At 53.4% G+C, this 18,592-nt stretch overlaps 1 protein-coding gene across 7 annotated transcripts in view; it reads left to right on the top strand.

Moving 5' to 3' along the window:
• The first annotated feature begins 4,440 nt into the window (after positions 1-4,440).
• Positions 4,441-18,592, top strand: part of NFATC1 (nuclear factor of activated T cells 1) — a 110,156-nt gene continuing 96,004 nt past the window's right edge. For 3 of the 7 annotated variants that reach the window (XM_050970830.1, XM_050970829.1, XM_050970828.1), the window contains exons 1-2: positions 8,409-8,556; positions 13,383-14,481. In XM_050970830.1, the coding sequence (XP_050826787.1) occupies positions 8,481-8,556; positions 13,383-14,481 (1,175 nt within the window). In that variant the 5' untranslated portion in view covers positions 8,409-8,480. Of the gene's footprint in view, positions 4,574-8,407; positions 8,557-13,382; positions 14,482-18,592 lie in introns of those variants that run through there. The other 4 variants (XM_050970832.1, XM_050970831.1, XM_050970827.1 and 1 more) reach the window with 3 other exon arrangements.

Raw genomic sequence — 18,592 nt, 5'->3', positions numbered from 1 at the left:
ATATTGGTAAACACTGGAGAGAGGTGTTCCCCACCACCCTGCTTTCAAAACACTTTTGTGTAGACAAAGCTGAAAGTTTTCATTTTACAGGACGCAGCCCAAAGAAAAAAATTGCCCCAAGTCTTGCAAGCAGCTCAGGGTGCCAGTCAGGCACAGCCTGTTGGGCAGTGCAACTGACCTAAATCCTCTGGAGGGGTGAGAACGAAGGAGTTTTGGTTGAATTAGAGGTTCCCAGATAAGTACTGTGGCAACTGTGCGCAAAGGTTCAAGCAAACCATCCCTCCCAGACTACTGAGGTCCAAGGAAAAGGAGAGAAAAGGAAAATGGAGGAGGAAATGCACAGACTCACACAACTTCACATTTTACGAAACTACTCCAGTGAACACGAATCAGACTCTCTGGTGATTAAAACATCCTGTTTTAATCTGCTGTATGTTTTTAAAGGATAACACTACATGCAAGAGCTGAGAACAGGGGGCAGATGTAATGCTTTGCTTGCAAAGATGAGCTGAAGGGGTAAAATGTGGTCCAAAAGGGCCCACTGAAGCCTGCATCATTTGGCTCCTTAGTGGAGCAAAGGAGTGGTGTTTGTGGCTGAGAGGAAGCATGTGTCAGATGGCCAAGCTTCACAGGGAATGCCAGCATGGCTCTGGGACCACAGGCGGCTCCAGCATTGGGGGCCCAGCCCAGCAATCACCAGTGGTGGGAAGTACTGTGATTCTGGGCACTGCTCTGCACATCTGGGAGAGGAGAGAGAGGGGAGGCTCCTTTTCTACTCCTACCCTCCCTCCTTCTGTAATGTACAGATTTTTTTTTTCTTTTTGTGATTTCTCCAGTACAAACTGATTGCTCTCAGGGCAGTGGAGAATGGGTGGGAACCCAAAACGGCTCTGTCCCAAGGCTGAGGCTCTATGGCCTGCTCTGTCCCCCTTCTTACCAAACTCTTATCCCAGTCCAGCTGCTTTCCCCTGGGACAGCTGCAGTACCCCAAGTGCACTGTCTCCCACGAGCATCGCCTCGATGTGCAGTCGCACAGAGTTTCTCAGCCTGACCCAGGCCTCACAAGCCACTGCATGCTGTCTCAGCCACGGAGAAAAGGTAGAGAAGGGCAGCTGATTAACCTAATTACTGGTTACATGCAGCAAGCACTTTGTTTTCAAGCATAGCCGCCTCTGTGGAGGGGAAGGGAAGCAGCAGTGCACCCCATCCTTGCAGTGAGACATGCGGATGGAGAGGGACTGCCCAGGGAGCCCGTACAACTCCGTGGAGGATGTGGATGGTGAGAAGAGAGGGCCCAGCAGAAACATTCCTGTGGAGAGCCGGAGAAAGCTGGCTGCATGGCATTGACAGGGGGGAGACACGTCCTGGCACAGCACTGGTGACAAGGGAGGATTTCTAGCTGGGATGCATGCCTGTACAGCCCCTGTGTGGAGCAGAGCCTGCTGAGGTCCCACCAGCTCTGCTGGGATTTACCCATGAGGTACTAGGACTGGTCAGGGAGGGACTAGATTTGGACAGTGGCAGCCTTATGTCTGGTCTTAGTGCCCAAACTGACATGCAGTGATACCCACAAAGGGAAAAGAAGGGTGATGGGGAGTGAGGCAGCAGTAGCAGACACATCTCCCTGTTGTCCACCGCTGACCTCTCCCCATGTGGGCTGTGATGGTCAGCATGTCATGCGGGGACCCAGGGAGATGCTCAGAATGAAGCTAGATGTGAAGACCTGCATCTTGCATCTTCCCTGGGAGGTGAAGAAGCTCTACAAAATCATCAGCCCTGTCTCAAAAGCCACGGGGGAGGCTGGTACTGGTCCCTGTTAACTCAGCACCAGAAGTCACTGAAAAGGACCCCAAATACTTTCATAACTTTTTTTCCCCTCATTTTTTTAGCTTGTTTTTACTTCTGTTGAAAGAAGACGTCTTAAAGTTCAAAATAATGAAGGCCGATGGTGGCCGTAGCACTTACAAGCATGATTTAGGGAGGAGATGTAGGGAAGCAAAGCAAAGAGGGCCAGCCGATGTGCGAGCCTCAGGACAAGAGTCCTGTGGCAGCACAGGACAAGAGACCTGGCATCGGGGATGTGGCTTTTAGAAGCGCCGGGGTGCGTTTGCTACAATGATCCACTGAAACAACAGCCGTCTAAAAATAAGGTTGTTTTCTGTACTAAGCTCCTTTTAACTTCGTTAGTCATCACCGACTCCCAAAATAAGCTCCGTGTAACAGTCTCTCCTAGTAGCGGCTGTAAACAAACTCGGGGAGGCGGGAAGGAGGCGCAGGGCCGAGGGAAGCGGAGGCGGGGCGGCCCCGGGGCGGCCCCGCGGGGCTGCGGGGGCGGCGGGGCCGGGAGCGGCGCGGCGGGGCCGGGGCGGGAGTCGGGGGGCGGCAGCGGGGCCCGCGCTGCGCCGCCGCCGCCGGCTGCCCGCGCCGGCTGGCGGGGCCTTGGAGCGGCGCCACGGTGGTCCGGGCAACGGCATTAAACAGGAGGAAACAGACGGGGGATTCCGTCATTTCGGCGGAGAGCGGGGCGGGGGGGCGGGGGACGGCAGGAAAGGAGAGTCCCGCCGAGAGCCGCGCGGCTCTCTCCCGCCCCCGCCCCAGCCTCCCGGGAAGCAGCCGGGATCTTCCCCCCTCCTCCCTCCCGCTCCGGGCAGCCCCGGCAGCCGCTCTGGTGGGCGCAGGCCCGGGCACCGCGGGCCCCCGAGCGCCGCCCCGTCGGGGGGAAGGGGGAGGCTCCCTCAGCGCCGCCCCGCGCCCTCCCCGCCCCCCGGCGCCCCCTGGCGGCGCCCCGGCGTCCCGCGTGCGCCACGTCCGGGTGGCGCGCGCCGCGTCCCTGAGGGGAGGCTGGGAGAGGGCGCCGGGGGTTGAGGGCTTCCCCCCTCTGTTCTCCCGTTCGGTTTTCCTTGAAAGAAAAGCGTCGCCCTTTTGGTTCAGGTTTTGGGGTTTTCCCCACCCGACGGAATGGCCGAGGTCGGGGGAGGGTGCTGCCCTCCCCGCCGGGCGCGCTCCTTGCTGGGCACCGTCTTCTGCCGCGCTTCAGTGGAGGAGCCCGCCCCGAAGAACCAGCCGCAGGCTCCCGTTCCCCAGAAGCAGACGGGATTTCTTTTATACTGGGTTCATTTCCAACCACACATGGATGTCAGGGACTAGATTTATGATTTTTTTTTTCTTCACACACCAGATATATGCTCAAAACCGCCCCAATTGGCCCGCATGTCCCATTCCAAAAGTTTGGTTCCCTCCTGCCAGCTGTCGGGGCAGAGGGAAGCGGGGGGTGAGGGGAGCAGGGCTGGGAGCGGGGGCGGCGCGGCCCCTCTCAGCACCTCCCGTCCGGGGGGCTCCCGCCTCGGCCGGGGTATCACGGCAGCGTCGGGGGCAGGGACGGGGCATCCCTGAGATGAGAGGTGGGAGGAGAAGTCGCAGTGGGATGGAAATCTCTTCTTCTCTCTGCTACGAAGTGATGAGACAGAACTGTGTTGCTGAGATATTTACAGAATAATAATAAATAATAATAATAAATCTGGAGCGACTGAAACCTAGTCCGCGGGTCTGTTAGTAATTTAGCAGAATGGGATTTTCCTTTCTCTCGCCTGCCAGTTGATGCTCTTTTCCAAATTTCCACAGCGGGGGAAGCCTGCGATTTTTTACATAATGATTTCAGCATGCGAGGCTGCCTCGCCTTTTTTTTTTTTTTTTTTTTTTTTCCTCTTTCTTTCTTTCTTTCTTTTCCCCTCTCCCTGCCTGCCCCTTTCGCTCCCCGGTGTCCCTTCTTTCCCCACCTTCACTTTGCGACCCCGGCGCGCAGCCCGTTCTCCCGCAGGAGGGCACCCGGTTCCCGCAGGCTGAGGGGACCCCGCCGGCGGTGGCGGCGGGGCCGGGGCTGGGCGGGCGCCGTGCCCCGTGGAGGGGCGGGCGGCTGGGGCCCGTCGGTGCCCGCCGGTGCCCGCCTCCCGCTGGCCGCCCGCCGGCGGCGGGGCCGGGGCCCGGCTGACATCACGGGGCCGGGGCGGGGAGAGGGGCCGGGAGGGGAAGGGAGGTGGAGGGGGGGGGGGGGGGGTGTTTTCCAGCTTTAAAAAGGCGGCGCCGGGCGCGCAGCCCTGCGTCAGAGCGAGACTTCCCTGCTCCGCACACTCACTGCCCCCGTCCCCCGGCTGCAGCTCTCCGCGGGCGGCAGCGCCCGCGGCCCCGTCCCGCCGCCTCAGCGCGGGCAGTGCCTCCGAAGTCCCCACGCACACCCGCCCTCCTCTCCATGCCCCGTCCCCGGGGGGGCGGCGGCGGCGAGCTCCTGTGCCTCCGCGGGCGCGGCTACCACGCCGGGGGCGGCGCGGTCCCGGTCACCGGGTCGTGAAGGCGGGCGGGGGGGCGCGGGACAGGCGTGACAGGCGACGAGGGGCCGGCAGTGGCCCAGGGCGCGGCGCCGGGCTCCGCCGCCCCGCCGGGTGGATGCCAAGCGCTGCCCCGCCGGCCGCCGCCGCGCCGCCGTCGCGGGACCCATCCAGCGGGAGAGAGAGGCCGGCGGCGGCCCCGCAGGACGGCGCCCGCCCGCTCGGCAGCACCATGAAGGCGGCGGAGGAAGGTAACGGGCGGCGCTGCGGGGGGCGGAGGGCGGGCGGGCGGCGGTGTCCCCCGGTGTTTCCCCGCGGCGGCCCTGAGGCTCGCCGGCGGCCGCTTGCCAATAGGTGTCTCTTTCGCCTCGTACGGCGCCGCCGCGGCCGCGCCGCTGCTCCCGGCCGCTTCCCGCCGGACCTGGGCCCTGGCCCGCTCCCGGAGGGGCTATGAGGGCGCCTGGGATCCTGTCAGGGGCGCACGCTCGGGGATTCCCTCCCCATTCCGGGGTTTCATTTGGGGGAGGTCAGTATACAGCCCATCGTTGCAGCCAACTCACGTTCCCGGGAAAAGGAAGGAGTCCCGGGCAGTGCCAGGCACCGTACCGGCGCTCCCGGCACACCGAGACAGGCGGGCACGCCGCGCCCGCGATGCGGGGCTCTGCCGTCCCGCGTACCCCGCGCCCCCGGCGGGCGGGCGCCCTGCCGCCGCCGTCCCGGCTTCGGGGGAGCGCTTGCCCTTCTATCCCAGCTCTGAATCACAGCTTCTTTCTCTGCCCCTACTGCGAAAAGTGCCCTGAGAACACAGTGGCAAAGTTTCTAGGGGGACAGATGGTGGGAGCGGATCTCGGGACGCGCGCAGCTCCCCCGGGCTGAACTTGGCTCCTGCCATGGGTAGTGTCTGGCTGACTTCGCCCTCCCCTCTTGCCAATCGGGACACTGTTCTTCCTCCGGAGCATCGCTATCCACCTACCGCCGAAACTTTCGGACCTTGCCGCTGCTTACGGCTCCTGTCGGCCCCGGCAGCGGGACCTCAGGGGCATCCCCGCCGGGCATCGCCTCCGCGCCGCGGCAGGTGTAGGGCAGATCCCGGCTCCCCGCTGCGGGCCCGACGGCTCCCTGCTCCCCTCCCGGCTTTCCCCGGCTGACAAGTTTCCTCCCCATCTAATGGTGCCGCCGCTTTGCAGCGGCGGCTGCTTGGGGCTAGGGCAGGGCGCAGCGAGCTCGCACGTCCCGGGCAGAGAAAGTTGCGAAGTGGTGGGGGGGTGGGGGTTGTCCGTGTCCGCTGCGTGGGACAACGGGACTCCATTCCCGGGGTTTGTCCCCGGAAAGTTGGAAGGGAGCTCAAGACCCATCTCTCTCTCTTTTTTTAAATTTTTTTTTTTTATATTTTTACACAGCTGTTTTCACCCTAGGGGTTCATTGCAGTTGACAAGATTCTGCCACTGCGAAATCTACAAGCGCGGCTCTGACTGCGGCTCCGCTTGCGAAGCTGAGAGCCTTTTGGGATGGAAGTTAATTATACTGTATTTAATAGAAGTGGCTGGCGTGCCAGTCGCACACTCAGACATCCGTGGGCTGCGTGCGCGGCTCTTCCAATGCCCTGGGCTCCAAGGGCACTGAATACACCATTTGTAAAAATTATATCCAGAGGCAGCTGACATAAAAAGCGTTCTGCCGCCTCTTGGAAAGGAAAGGAAGAAATACCCCTGCTTTATTTCTGTGGCATTTCTGATGCCTATGTTGAACTGTGCCAACCCTCGCTGATAGTTCTCTTCCCCAGTGGTGTATTTTGTAAGGGACTAAGAAAATTAGTCCAGCCAGAAAGAGTGACCCAATCCAGGAAACACGTAGGGGAGCCCTGCACGTCAGGATTGCTGCCTGCAAATTAAGGCGCCATTTGATTGCCAAACTACAACAATCAAAGAAAATACTTTATTTCTTGTTTAGTCTGGGAAGAAATGAGCAAAGAGTCCCAGTGGGAGGACCTCGCTTTTTTCTTTGGGTGGTAGCGAGGTGTGGTGTCCTTTACCTTTGAAAATGCCAGTGTTTATGCCAGGTTTAATGCCATGGACAAGTTATATTTCACTTCAGGCTGGGAGGCTGCAGCTGGAGCAGACCATCTGATTCATCCTTTGTTGAACCCGCTTTCTGGAGTTGGAACAACTCCAGTTAACTCCAAGGAGAGGCTGGGTGGGCAGCGGCTGAGCTGGTAGATTGGTCCGTGGGTCGTGCAAGGGCGGCTGGTGACACGGAAATGGCCTTGTCAAGGCGCACCGCCTCCCCATAGCTCGTTTCGCTTTCCTCAGTTCAATGACACTGTTTCGAACCGGACTATTAGCAGGAGGGCCACTGTTAATCTGTCTGCACATGTGGTATCGCTTCATTTCTAACCTTTTCACGTCATATCTTTCCTCTTTCTCCACGGGAAGGGTGCCAATCGAAATATTTCATTGACAGCACTAATACTAATGTCACCGACAAATCAAGCCGTCTGTGAATAGAGTGGGATAGTTCACCAGTCTTGCAGGTACCACATGGGGGAGAGACGAAGGATCGAGGGCAGCAGGTACTTGGGAGCTTTTCCTCGCCTCCCCGCCGGGGCACTCGAGGAGATGCGAGTCTGGAGCAGAGCGGCGTCAGGGAGGGTTGACACTGGTGGAACCGTGGGCCTGGCGGCTGGGGCGAGGTGGCTGTCCCGCCTGTAGGCCCTGGGCAGGGGGACAGGAGGCACATCCGTACCCGCCGCCGGGGCAAAGGCTGAGGGACGTGCACGGGTGAAGCGGGCCGCTCCTCCTTGCGGTGGGGCCTGAGCCGGCTCCCCCGGGCGACCCCGGTCGGGGCAGGCGCAGGGGGAGGGGTTCCCCTGCTGCCAAGGCCTTTAGCACACTCGGGTGAGTCAGCCCCGGCACATCGGCACTTAGTGCCGCTTCGGGGCGAAGCCCAGCTCGGCTCCTGCGAGAGCCCAGCCTGCAGGGAGGCTCGTCCCGGCGAGGAGGGGGAAAAGAATTTGGGCTCAGATGGAAAAAAAATTGTGTTTTCCTGGCACTTTAGATCGGAGATTTAGGTCGCAAGCCTGGAAAATGGTATTCCCTGAGTTTATAGGAGAATACTATTTCCAAAAGTGCTTAAAAAACCTGTTCCTTTTGAAACCCGACCTGAAGCTTCTGCAACTGAGGGGCCGAGCCGAGCTGCTGGAGCGGGCGCTCCTTTGCCTGGCGGGGACCTTTAGACGGGCCCGGTGTAACAGGACAGGAAAGCAACTCGAAACATAAAGTCTTAATTTACTTTTCCCCTAATTTGTATCCCGTACGAGCGGGAAGAGGGACAGGCCGGGCGAGCCATGCAGACCACCGGAGCCCTTTGTAGGAACCCTCCCGGTGTGGCGGCGGCCCGGAGAGGACCTTTCCCTCCCCGGCGCACGGAGGCGGCCGGCAGCGTTCCGAGTCCCGCTTTACTGCGCTTTTTATAGCAGCTGGCACTAGTGGGTGCTGCGACTAAGTGAAATAAATAATAAATAAATGAAAGCGGAGCCTCTTGGCTCACAGACGCGGCGTGGTGGGCATCCACGGAAGAAACTTTATCAGTCGTCAGCGTAGAGGGGACACGCCGGTGTCCCCCTTGAGCGGACTGAGCAGCCTTCCCTCCCGCTGAAGCGCGGAAGGAGCCGCTCCGGCCCCCCGCCGTTACCGCCGGTCGGGAGCAGGTGAAGTCCCGCTCCCTGCCCACCCCCGGGCTCCCCATCCCGCCCACGGCGAGCCGTCGGCGGTCTGGGTGTCCCCCGGTGCCGGGGCCCCCGGGTGAGGCGAGGGCTCCCCGCGGAGCACGGGCTGCGCTGCAGGGGCAGAGCCCCGGCGGGAGGGTGCGGGGGGCGGGGGGGGCCGGGCACCGCGGTTGTTTGCATCGACCCGGAAACATCAACAGCGGGCGGGAGGGCGGATCGGAGGAGGCGGCAGCGGCGGCGGCAGCGAGACAGGCCGCCCGTCGGGGCCGAGATCACGTTACCGAGCGCAGCAGCGGCCGCCGTCCCACGCCGTGCCGGGGCTCAGCGCAGCCCGGCCCGCCGGCAGCAGGTGTCCGGGCGCGACGGGGCGGGCCGCGGCTGCGCCACCACCGCTGCCAGGGTGCCGGAGCGTGGCGGGGGTCGCGGCGGGAGCCATGACGGGCGTGGAGGCCGAGCAGGAGTTTGACTTCGATTTCCTCTTCGAGTTCAAGCACAGCGATGAGGGTGGAGGTGGGTCACTGCGGGGCGGCCGGGGCACCTCCGGGGGTGCTGGCGGCAGGATGCTGCTGCCGGCCCTCCTTGCGCTACTCCGTTCGGGAGGGGAAAAGGCTACCTCCCTTGGCGGGGAGCGGGGCGGGGGAGCCGGCAATCCCGCCCGGACACGTCTGCCCGGCCCCGGGCGGCGCTTGTCGCCTCAGCCGCGCCGGGAAGCGGCGAGCGGGGCCGCGGCGACCGGGGTAGAGTCCTGACCGGGCGGCCGGCGCTCCTCTGGCGGGTCCCTCGCCGAACGAGGCGCAAGGGGAGACGACCCGGAGGGCCGCTGGTGCAGAGTTTTTAGAAGTTTGGAGTTGTTTAAGATGTCCGGACCCCCGCGCTGACCGCTCGCACCTCTTCCCCGGCTGGCTTTGGGTCTTGCCCGTGACAGAGATGGGCCGGTTGAGAATTCGCTTGAGCCCCCTTTCCCCATCCCCCGTAAGCCGAAGTTAGGCTCAGGGTTTAGCCTGAAGGTCATCCGCAAATAAAAATAACGGGCGTGAATTTGTCACGCGTCACAACTGTTTCCAACTCTGGTGTCTCGGTCCGGCTGTCTGTTTTTATGGCTTTCATCAATGCTTGAGGTGGAAATGAGGCGAACAAAGCTAGAGCTGGCAGAGAGAGTTGCCGCTTCCTGGTGCGTGGTTAACTCGCTGCAGTGTCTGTGATAGCGGGTCACCGTAAAGAGCTCTTGTACAAGTGGATGACTTAAGGCTGCCTCAGAGTAGGGCTGTGTTTGCTCTGTGCTTTATCTTTTTAAATATCTTTTACCTGCCTGTAAATTCTAGCAGGTTTGCAAATCCTTGCCTGCCTAACGCAGCCTGTTAGGATATGAATGAAGGTGTTTGCACCTTCCTAGCTCTCCCCAGTTGCCCACCTCTCTGGGACAATGTCGGTGTCCAAATAGTTGTTATGAGCTTCTAGTTTTTAGAAGGCACTTTTTAGAGTTTCACACCAAGCTTTTCAGATAAGCTTGTTCTAGTGATTAGACACCTAGGTGTCTAAAGTGGAGGGGCCTAAGCAAATTAAGTGTCAAAGTCCTAGTGTGGGAAAAGTACCTAACTCCATTAGGCAATTCTGAAAGCATGAATTTAAACACAAACATAGATGTGGCTTCATCTTGACCAATGTAAGACAGCCCTCATCTTCTCTAAAGACCCTACAAGCTGCAGGTGTTCAGCATTCCTATTTAAAGTATGTAAATAAAAAACGATGGTGCTCAGTGCCTTGCAGGATCAGCCCATTAATGACAGAAATGAATAAAACTTCCTTATTGTGAAATTAACTAGAGGGGGAAAAGGAGCTTTTTAACTGCTTCAAAGGGAAATGTAATATATGGAGGTGTGCTCACAACTTAAAAGGGTCCAATTTCTTGTCCTAGTTATACTTAACCTAAGTGCGGATTTGTTGGAGCAGAACTGATGCAAACCTGCACTGGTCTATCTGATACTGGGGTTTGGCCCAGGATATTAAAATACCCTGTTAAATGTGTCTTGGTAATCTGTACACTGGTCCTGGGTGCCTCTGTGAATCACAGTCATAACAGTGACACCATGGCAAAGGCATTACCTGCCTTTCATCTGCATCAGGACTGTCAAAATATCCTACATAGCTACATTATGTGATGCAGGATTTTATTTCTACCTGTCTCATTCACCCTGGGGAGGAAAACCTCAGCATGTTATAAATGCTGACTATGGATGTGTGTTTGATGAATTTTGTAAATATGGAAGTTTTGGAGAATGAGCTTATTTCAGAAATTTTAGCTGGTGGTTTTTAGCCCACAAACCAAGGTCTCTGTCTTTTTCCTAGTTCTGGCTTTGAGGCTTTTATATTTGGTGGACATATTTTCTACATGCTGCCTGTAATTTAAAGATACCTCAATATGTTTGGAAGGCTTTGGATCTTGCATCTTTCCATTTTGTGTACTATTGTACACAAACTATGAGTTGTATGATGTTATTTTTCTTGGGCCTTTAAAAGTTGGCTTTAAAAAAAATGCATAATAGTTCTAAAAGTGGCTATTCCTTGTCATGTGAATTAAGGAACTTGTTGCTTATAGCACTTGAGCCTGTCTTTTAATGTTTTTTTTTTTTTTTAACTGGATTCCAAAGGCTCGTCTGAGCTTTGTATTTCCTATAAAGTCTGGGCTGCAGATCTCCAGCGGACTGCAGTGTTTGAATTTCACCTCAGTAATGCATTAGAATTTAAGCAAACTGCTGGGGTCATAGTACTTGTCCCTGTTATTTTGTTTGTTTACCTCTTTAGTTTTAATACAAGATCTAAAAGCACTGATTCTGCAGTCAGCAGAGGCAAAGCCCACCTGGTGGGTGCAGAGCTGGGGCAGCCTGCCGAGCCCCCAGACTCCTGCCTGGTCTGTCCAGCTGCATGGTAGGGACTGGCTGGGAACAGTTCCCATCTGTGCCATGTCACCACTGCCTTCCAGCTGTATGCCAGAGCAGGAGGCTGTGGAATGGTATGTGGAAGAAGAGCGTAGCCAGTGTCCCAGCAGTAGTGTGGACATGGACATCACCTTCCTCTGGAGCTGGAAGAAGCAGCAAAGGGGCTGAAGCTGACCTGAAGGCACTACTCTAGACCCTTTCTCTGAGCTAATTTCTGAAACAGATAAGGTTTTACCACAGCTGTACCATGTCAGGGTTTTTTTCCATGACGGGTAGGAGGGAGGGAAGTGGTGGTGGTTGTGGTGACACTGGGTGGTGCGGCCAAGTGGCAGGGCAGCAACAAAACAGAACTGATTTTGGAAGGAGGGAATTCTTATCCCCCTGGCAGGTCTGCCCCTCGGTGTGACCAATGCAGTTGGATTTTGTCAAGTAGCACTTCTTTTGCTGTATTTCCTGCCTCCCTGGTTGTTTGAATAGAGCATGAAGCTGCAGCGTGTTTTGAATAATCCAGTATTATTTGTGGCACACTGCAGTGTAATTTAATGACCCTTCCTGAGCAAATGGCCAGTATCTGAGGGCAGACTAGAGAGCAAGTTCAAAAGGTGTTGCTGCTCATCATTCCCAACTGTTACCTGCTATGACATGTATCAGCTGGAATTGCTGTGAAGCTGCCACAGCACATTAATTTTTCCTAAGTACCGTTTGCCTTGGAGTCGTTGCCAGAGAGAAAGGTGAGTGTGGGATCACAAGTGGATGACACCAGAGAGGGCTGAGCTGATAAACAAGAGAAAGAGAATAGCTGGCTGTGCTGTTACCAGCTTGGAGGCTCATTTGCATTTGCAGAGCTCCCTGGTTGCCTCCGGAACAGCAGCTGCAGTAATTAACACAGCCTTTCCATATCTTCCAAGGGAAGGTGCGCAAGATGACTGCCAAGGGAACTTGCCTCCTGGGATAGAAAGTGACAGGTTTCCCATGTGGACTGGCTGTGCCCACGGGGCATGTAGAATTTCCCTCTGTCCTGCAGGAAAGTGATGCTGCTGCCATAATAAACCTCAGGGAAGTCTGATGCATTGCAAGCACAGCTTGGGGCTGGAGCTGGGTGCATTTCCAGACTTCTGAGAGGAACCTGTACACCAGCCTTACCCAGACTCAGAGTTCAGCAGTCATTTTCCCTGATACAAAGATTTTGCTCTTTTCCCAGCAGAGATACTGGCGTTAGGGCTTACGTGTCTGGCTCATGTGTCCTGGTAACACAAAGCCTCCCTGTATCAGGAAGAATAGAGATGATGATTCCTCATCCCACCACAGCTCAGAGCACCCGGGGCATGTTGTCCTTGGTTGAGGGCTGCCCATTTCCCCCATGGGCAGCCCACCAATATCTCTGGTGGCATCCCTGGGACAGGGGAGCAGAGCTGAAGGAGTGCCTTCAGAAGGCAGACAGCGAGGCGAGGAGGAGATGATGCCATGTGGACCAGCTTTGAAATACTGGTCCACAGGGATGCTGCTCTACAGGGATGGAGGCATGCAAAGGGCACAGGTTTCTTTGCTTGGTCAGGGAGCCCATTGGCACAAGGCTGTGATGTGATCTGTCGCCTTCCAGGTTTTCCACATTGGCTGTGCAACTCTGCTCTTGCTTTTATACACCCGGTGCTGTTAAATGGTTGGAGAGCTGGCCCAGAGCGCGCTGCTGGCAGCGCTTGATGTGGCGTGTGCAATAAGCAGCAATTTCAGTGGAATTTCAGCTGTCGCTGAGTAGCGAGACATCCATGTTTATCCTTCACCTGGCCTCTGCCAGTTGGGCTGGAGGATAAGTGGTCCCAGAAACCAGAGCAGATCAATAGATCCATCTTTTTCCAAAATCCTAGTTAACTGGAACCAGTTGGAAACTTGCTGTAATGGAAATTTCGATTGTGTGTAATTTTTTTAACAGAATGCAGTTGATCTTTTTCTTTGCTTTAGTCTGCCTCCACTTTTGTTTTTTTGTCCAGTTTTTTGTGTATTCCAACTTTTCAGGGAGGGAGTTAGGCTCACTTATATAAAAACACATCTCTTCAGCTGCATCTCTGAATCTGCAGTCTCTAGGACCCTGAAGCAATGTTGTTTGAGGACTCAATTTTTTTGATTTGAAGGTTCACCTAGGAACCATGCCCTCAAGACCAGCTCTGTCTGTGTACATCCCCCATCTCAAGTTACCTTGTCTTGTTCTGTTCAGTTAGTGGCATTTTCAAGGATGCTAGTCTGCAGCCTCTCGCCCAACACGGCACACCTCTGGGCTGTGTTGTTGAGGACAGCTGTGCTTTTGTGTGTTGTGCCATGTCCCACCATTTCAGCTGGGTATGTTACTGAGTATATTTGTGCAGCACCTCATGTCATTCTTTGTTGTTTGTTTGTTTCTTCCAGAACACTATAATTATGCATCTTCAAATGTAAATGCTGGCTTGCCTCTAAATGTGGCACATTCCTCATTGTCAACTCCATGTCATGGCCTGCAGACATCAAACCCCGTCATTTCAGTTGTCCCATCGACAAACCATCCCTCTGGATATGGAGGACACATTGACAGTGGAGCCTCTGAGTACTACCTGCCACCAAACATGAGACCTAATGGGGCTCCAGCGCTGGAGAGTCCCAGAATTGAGATCACGTCTTACATGGGATTGCATCATAACAACAACCAGTTTTTCCACGATGAGGTGGAGGAGGCCATCCCTAACACCAAGCGGTCGCCTTCCACTGCCACTTTGAACTTGCCGAACATCGAGGCTTACAGAGACCCGTCCTGCCTCAGTCCAGCGAGTAGCTTGTCTTCCAGAAGCTGCAACTCTGAAGCGTCTTCCTATGAGTCCAACTACTCATATCCATACACTTCACCTCAGACCTCTCCGTGGCAGTCCCCGTGTGTCTCTCCGAAGACCACCGACACAGAGGAGGGCTACCAGCGCAGCATGGTGGCCTGCACTTTGCTCAGTTCCCCGAGGCACTCTCCATCAACGTCTCCCAGAACGAGCATCACAGAGGAGAACTGGCTGGGGGCTCGCAACTCCAGGCCTCCGTCTCCCTGCAACAAAAGGAAGTACAGCCTCAATGGCCGGCAGACCTCCTATTCCCCACACCACTCCCCCACTCCTTCTCCACAAAACTCACCGCGGGTGAGTGTCACGGATGACACGTGGCTGGGGAACACAAACCAGTACACCAGCTCCGCCATCGTTGCTGCCATCAACGCCCTCACCACTGACAGCACCATGGATATGAATGATGGGATTCCCATCAAGTCGAGGAAGACCACCATTGATCACACCCCATCCATGACTCTCAAAACTGAACCGGCTGGCGAGGATCATGGGACCATATCGCCAACTGCCGATTTGTCACCAGAAGACTTCTCCAGCTTCCAGCACATCAGGAAAGGAAACTTCTGTGAGCAGTACTTGTCTGTGCCACAGCATCCCTACCAGTGGGCCAAACCAAAGCCTCTATCTCCAACATCCTACATGAGGTAAGGAACCCTGACTTAGAGGACAATCCCAGTAGTATCTTTATTGCATGCTTTTGTTTCCTCCTTCCTCTTCCTGTCTCTGTTTGCTGCCAAATCTGCCCATCTACTCACTCCACTTAACTGTGTCTTGTGACACTGCCTCTGTTGTTGGTGTGGTGTAACCATGAGTCAAGCCTTGAAGGGTAAAAGATGCTGTTCTAGGAGCTGTCTATGTATAGGTTGTAACTAGTTATCCACTATCCAGGGGATGAGCCCTAGGCTGGGAAGTCTGGAAATCAGGCATTCAGAAGCTCAGGGAGCAGGAGAATTTGCTGCCAACAAACCTGTGGCTTTACTTGAAGTTTATTATGTCTCAGTATTTTTATATTGCTGGACAAGGATATGATCTCTTTATGGTGATTGTTGCAGGGCCTTTTGCACTTATGCTTTGGGCACAGTGAATACAAGTTAATTAAGAATATGGTTCTTTTATGAATTATTTCACCTCATCTGAAAGCTGTCTGTCAATATTTTTCTGTCTCTGCTGAACAGTGATTCTCTGTTTTTTTCTGTCTTCCCCACTACTTCTGTTTAAAGTAGAAAAACCAATTTTTCAGCTGATAGTGGTTCAATCTGTTCCTCAAATTTATTTATCACAACAGGGCTCTGGGTAGGAAGCAGTACAGAATATCTGAAATCTTAATTACTTTCATTGCATTTTCTTTCTGTCGTAGATATAGACTTTATTTTGGAGTCTTCTGGAAGCTGTAATATGCAGAAGCATCTGGTGCAGGAAAATAGTTCAGCTTTCCAAGGGCTTGTAAGCTGTTCCTAGTCCCTGGTTTTGATGGTCACCCCCTTTCCTCCTCCTCCCCAAGCACACCTGGCTTCTTGCTCTTGACAGTCTTGAAGCTGCCTTTCTCAAAATGAAAGCAGTAAGTGTGTAGCTGAAGTGTTTTAGTTAGCAATGGGTTTCCTGGTTTTCAGCCTTGTCAGTCTCACCTTTCTTCAGCCAGCGCCTCTCTGCCCTGTGCTGTCTCCTGAAACTGAGGTGGAGTGGTCCATGGCTCTTTATGTTGCAGCACACTCCCCTTCCTCATCACTCTCATTCTCCTCTGCATTGCCAAGCTCCTTTGAAGACCCTGGCTCAATTCAGTGCCAGGAAATGCAGCAACCCCTTTGGGTCTGGCCACCCAGAGTTAGGCGCTCACTGTCTTTCAGAGCTGGGGTGGAGACTTCTAACACCAGGCAAATCCTTCAGAGCCTTCCCATTTACTTAGAAAAAGCCTTTTATGTTCACCCACTGCAGTGCCAAGTAGCCCACGTTCATCAGAGAGGCTGGCCCTCAGCTGTCGTGTCAGGAGCAGCTTTTTGTCGAAGACTTCAAGGGCAGGAATAGGACAGTTTGCCCAAACAGGCTTTTATCTTTCCGTTGCAGCAAGCGGCCGTAGGCGCTGTGCCGCGGTCCGTCAGGAGGCACCCGGCGTGCCTGTGCGCTAACACAAACAAGAAAGGTGAAGTGCACAGAACGAAGCCCCACTATGTTGTGTACTTAACATTTTTTCCACTGTTTTGGTCTTGTATAAAATATGTTTCCTGGTTTGCAATATGTTTCCATGTGATCTCATTAACTCGTGCTCTAGGGCAGTTGGAAGTTACTGTTGAAATGTGATTTTTAAGTTATTTTACCAATCAGATAGACTGACAGTGCTTCCTTCCACCAAAAATACCTCTCGTTTTATGTATATGAAAGTACTGGGCAAGTGAGCACGGACGTCAACAGGATCACAGCCTGCGCAACAGAAAATGTTATTTTAAATCTTTCCAAAAAAATTGGTTAAGAATTTGTCACAACAGAGCTGGATTTTTTTCCTGTTATGTTACACATCTGTTCTATTTCAAATGTGAGGACTGGAGGGGTGGATTCCAACAAACAACTCAGGCTCCAAAATCTACCCGGTCATAATGATTTTGAGATAACCAGATTTGATTACCTCCTCTGTCTCTTCCTGAATATGCGGTACAGTTTTCATCAAAAGCCAGCATGCCTTGGAAAGTCACTAATGCCTTTCCCTCCCTCTCCTGCATTCCCATCTCTTTGGGAGCAGGAGGGAGTAGGCTCAGGCACACCATCGGCTGCGTGCTGTCTCCGTTCCCAAGGTTTTATAGTGGGCATCAGTCTTAAAAGGAAACTGCTTTTTGCTATTGTTACTAAAATTGATGGTGTTTTTAATTTGTCATAATTAAAGTTCAGTCCGCTTTAGGCTTTTCAAATCCTGGAGCAGGGGAATAATAAGAGTATACAATGAGACTATAATAATGCCTGCCTTAACAGAAATAGAGTCTTTATGTGTTTTGTGAGCTCGGATGTTCAGCCCAGTCCCCAGGCCATGGGCTCTGTGGTGCAGATCTGGGCTCATCTGCCTCCAGACCATGAACATGTGACTGTTCCTGCACGGGACTAGCGGGTGCAGAGGATCACAGGACAGGGTGGCAGGATAGAGCCTGACCTCGCAGCTGAGGCTTGAGCTGCACAGGTTAACCCAGGGCTGGTGGGGATTTGGCTGCAGTCCTTTGGTTGCAGCCCAGGGCCTTGCACCAAATCTTTGGATGTAGAAAATTTTTAAAGACCAAGCAGACATTTCAGGGCAAGCACTGGAACAAGCGCTGAGGTAACAATGGGAATCATACCTTTCCTAGACCAAAAAAATTATCTAAATATATATATATATATAAATATATAATATAGTCTGACTCAAAACCCCTGGAGGTAAATCATGATGCAGAGAGTAAGAGATGGTCTTTGTGAAGCTCTCTTTCAGCTTTTATCTCCAACTTTTTTTTTTTTTTGTATTTGTGCATTGTGCTGTCTCATTCAAATGCAACAAGTTTCTGTCTGTAGTATGTCTCTTAGAGTTACTGTAGGAAATAATTTTAAGAGAAGCAGTCTATTGGGCAGTCACTGTACAAGCAGGGGAGGCTCTGTGTTTCTCAAACCCTTGCTGTGTCAGTGGTGTTCCTTCTGTGCCATTTCTCCATCTCTCCTAAGTGCTACGTAATGCAGGATGTCTTGTGGGCCAAAATGTCAAAACCAAAATGGAAGTACAGGGCTGGACTTCTGCCCTCGGCTATGGGGGCACTGTTAGTGACTACTTCCAAACTAAAATTCCATTTTTTGGATTCTGTACCTGCTCAGAAGCAGGTCCTAAATCACCCTATATCACAACAAAAAGTATAGTCACTCACCAAAGTGCCATGTTTCTGGGTATCTTGCACATTTTTTATGACTTCCTCTTCACCTGCTGTATTTGATTAAACACAACCTGAGATTTCCTGGAGGCAGTTTCTTACTCTTTGAAAAGTAGTGCATTGTATTTATATCAAGTGTAATTGATTTAATCCAAGGAGTGTGTTGGCCTTTAACACTTGAGTTTGCACTAAATGTAGTGTTTTTCAAGAGAAATAGAAATGGTTGGGTTTGTTGGTTGGGCGTATGGCATATATGAGGTCTACCACACCAAAAGGAGTTTCCAGGAATAGACAGGTGACTTTTAAAACTCCCTATGGTGTTTACTTCCCCAGTTTATTGTTTTTTAACAGTCAAAACCCACATTTTCTTTAGCTGCAGTCTCTTTTTCAACCTCAAAAATATGCATGTATGTTTTTGACCTCACAGGCATGTGCTTATGTAGTTTTACATATGGAGACTGAAGTTCGTAGAGAATGTATGGTTGGATACCTCTCTGCAAGTTGCAAAAGCACGTTTGACTTTTGTCTGCATCAGTGAGCTTTTTTGGGGTTTTTTGTGGATTTTTTGGGTTCTGCTTTTGGGACTCAGTATTAAACTCAAGCATGCAAAAATTGAGGCCCCAAATGATGAAATTGCCTTACAAACTATGATTTTAAAATGTTGTAGACATTTTTCTTCTTTTTTTTTTTTTTTTTTATTTGGGGACCTTTCAGGTGCTTTTAATTTTGCAGGAGTTTTTTGTTTGGTTGGTTTTGTTTTTTTGTGTTTTTAGAGATGTTTCATTTGGGACCATGAGATAGAGGGGAACCCTGCTTGGGAAATGTTGAATTTCTCAAGAAAAAGGTACCAGCAATCTTGAGATGAGATAGTCGGTGGAGATGA

The sequence above is a fragment of the Serinus canaria genome, chromosome 2 (genome assembly GCF_022539315.1).
Source record: "Serinus canaria isolate serCan28SL12 chromosome 2, serCan2020, whole genome shotgun sequence".
Taxonomy (NCBI): domain Eukaryota; kingdom Metazoa; phylum Chordata; class Aves; order Passeriformes; family Fringillidae; genus Serinus; species Serinus canaria.
This window is presented reverse-complemented; position numbering and strand designations above follow the sequence as displayed.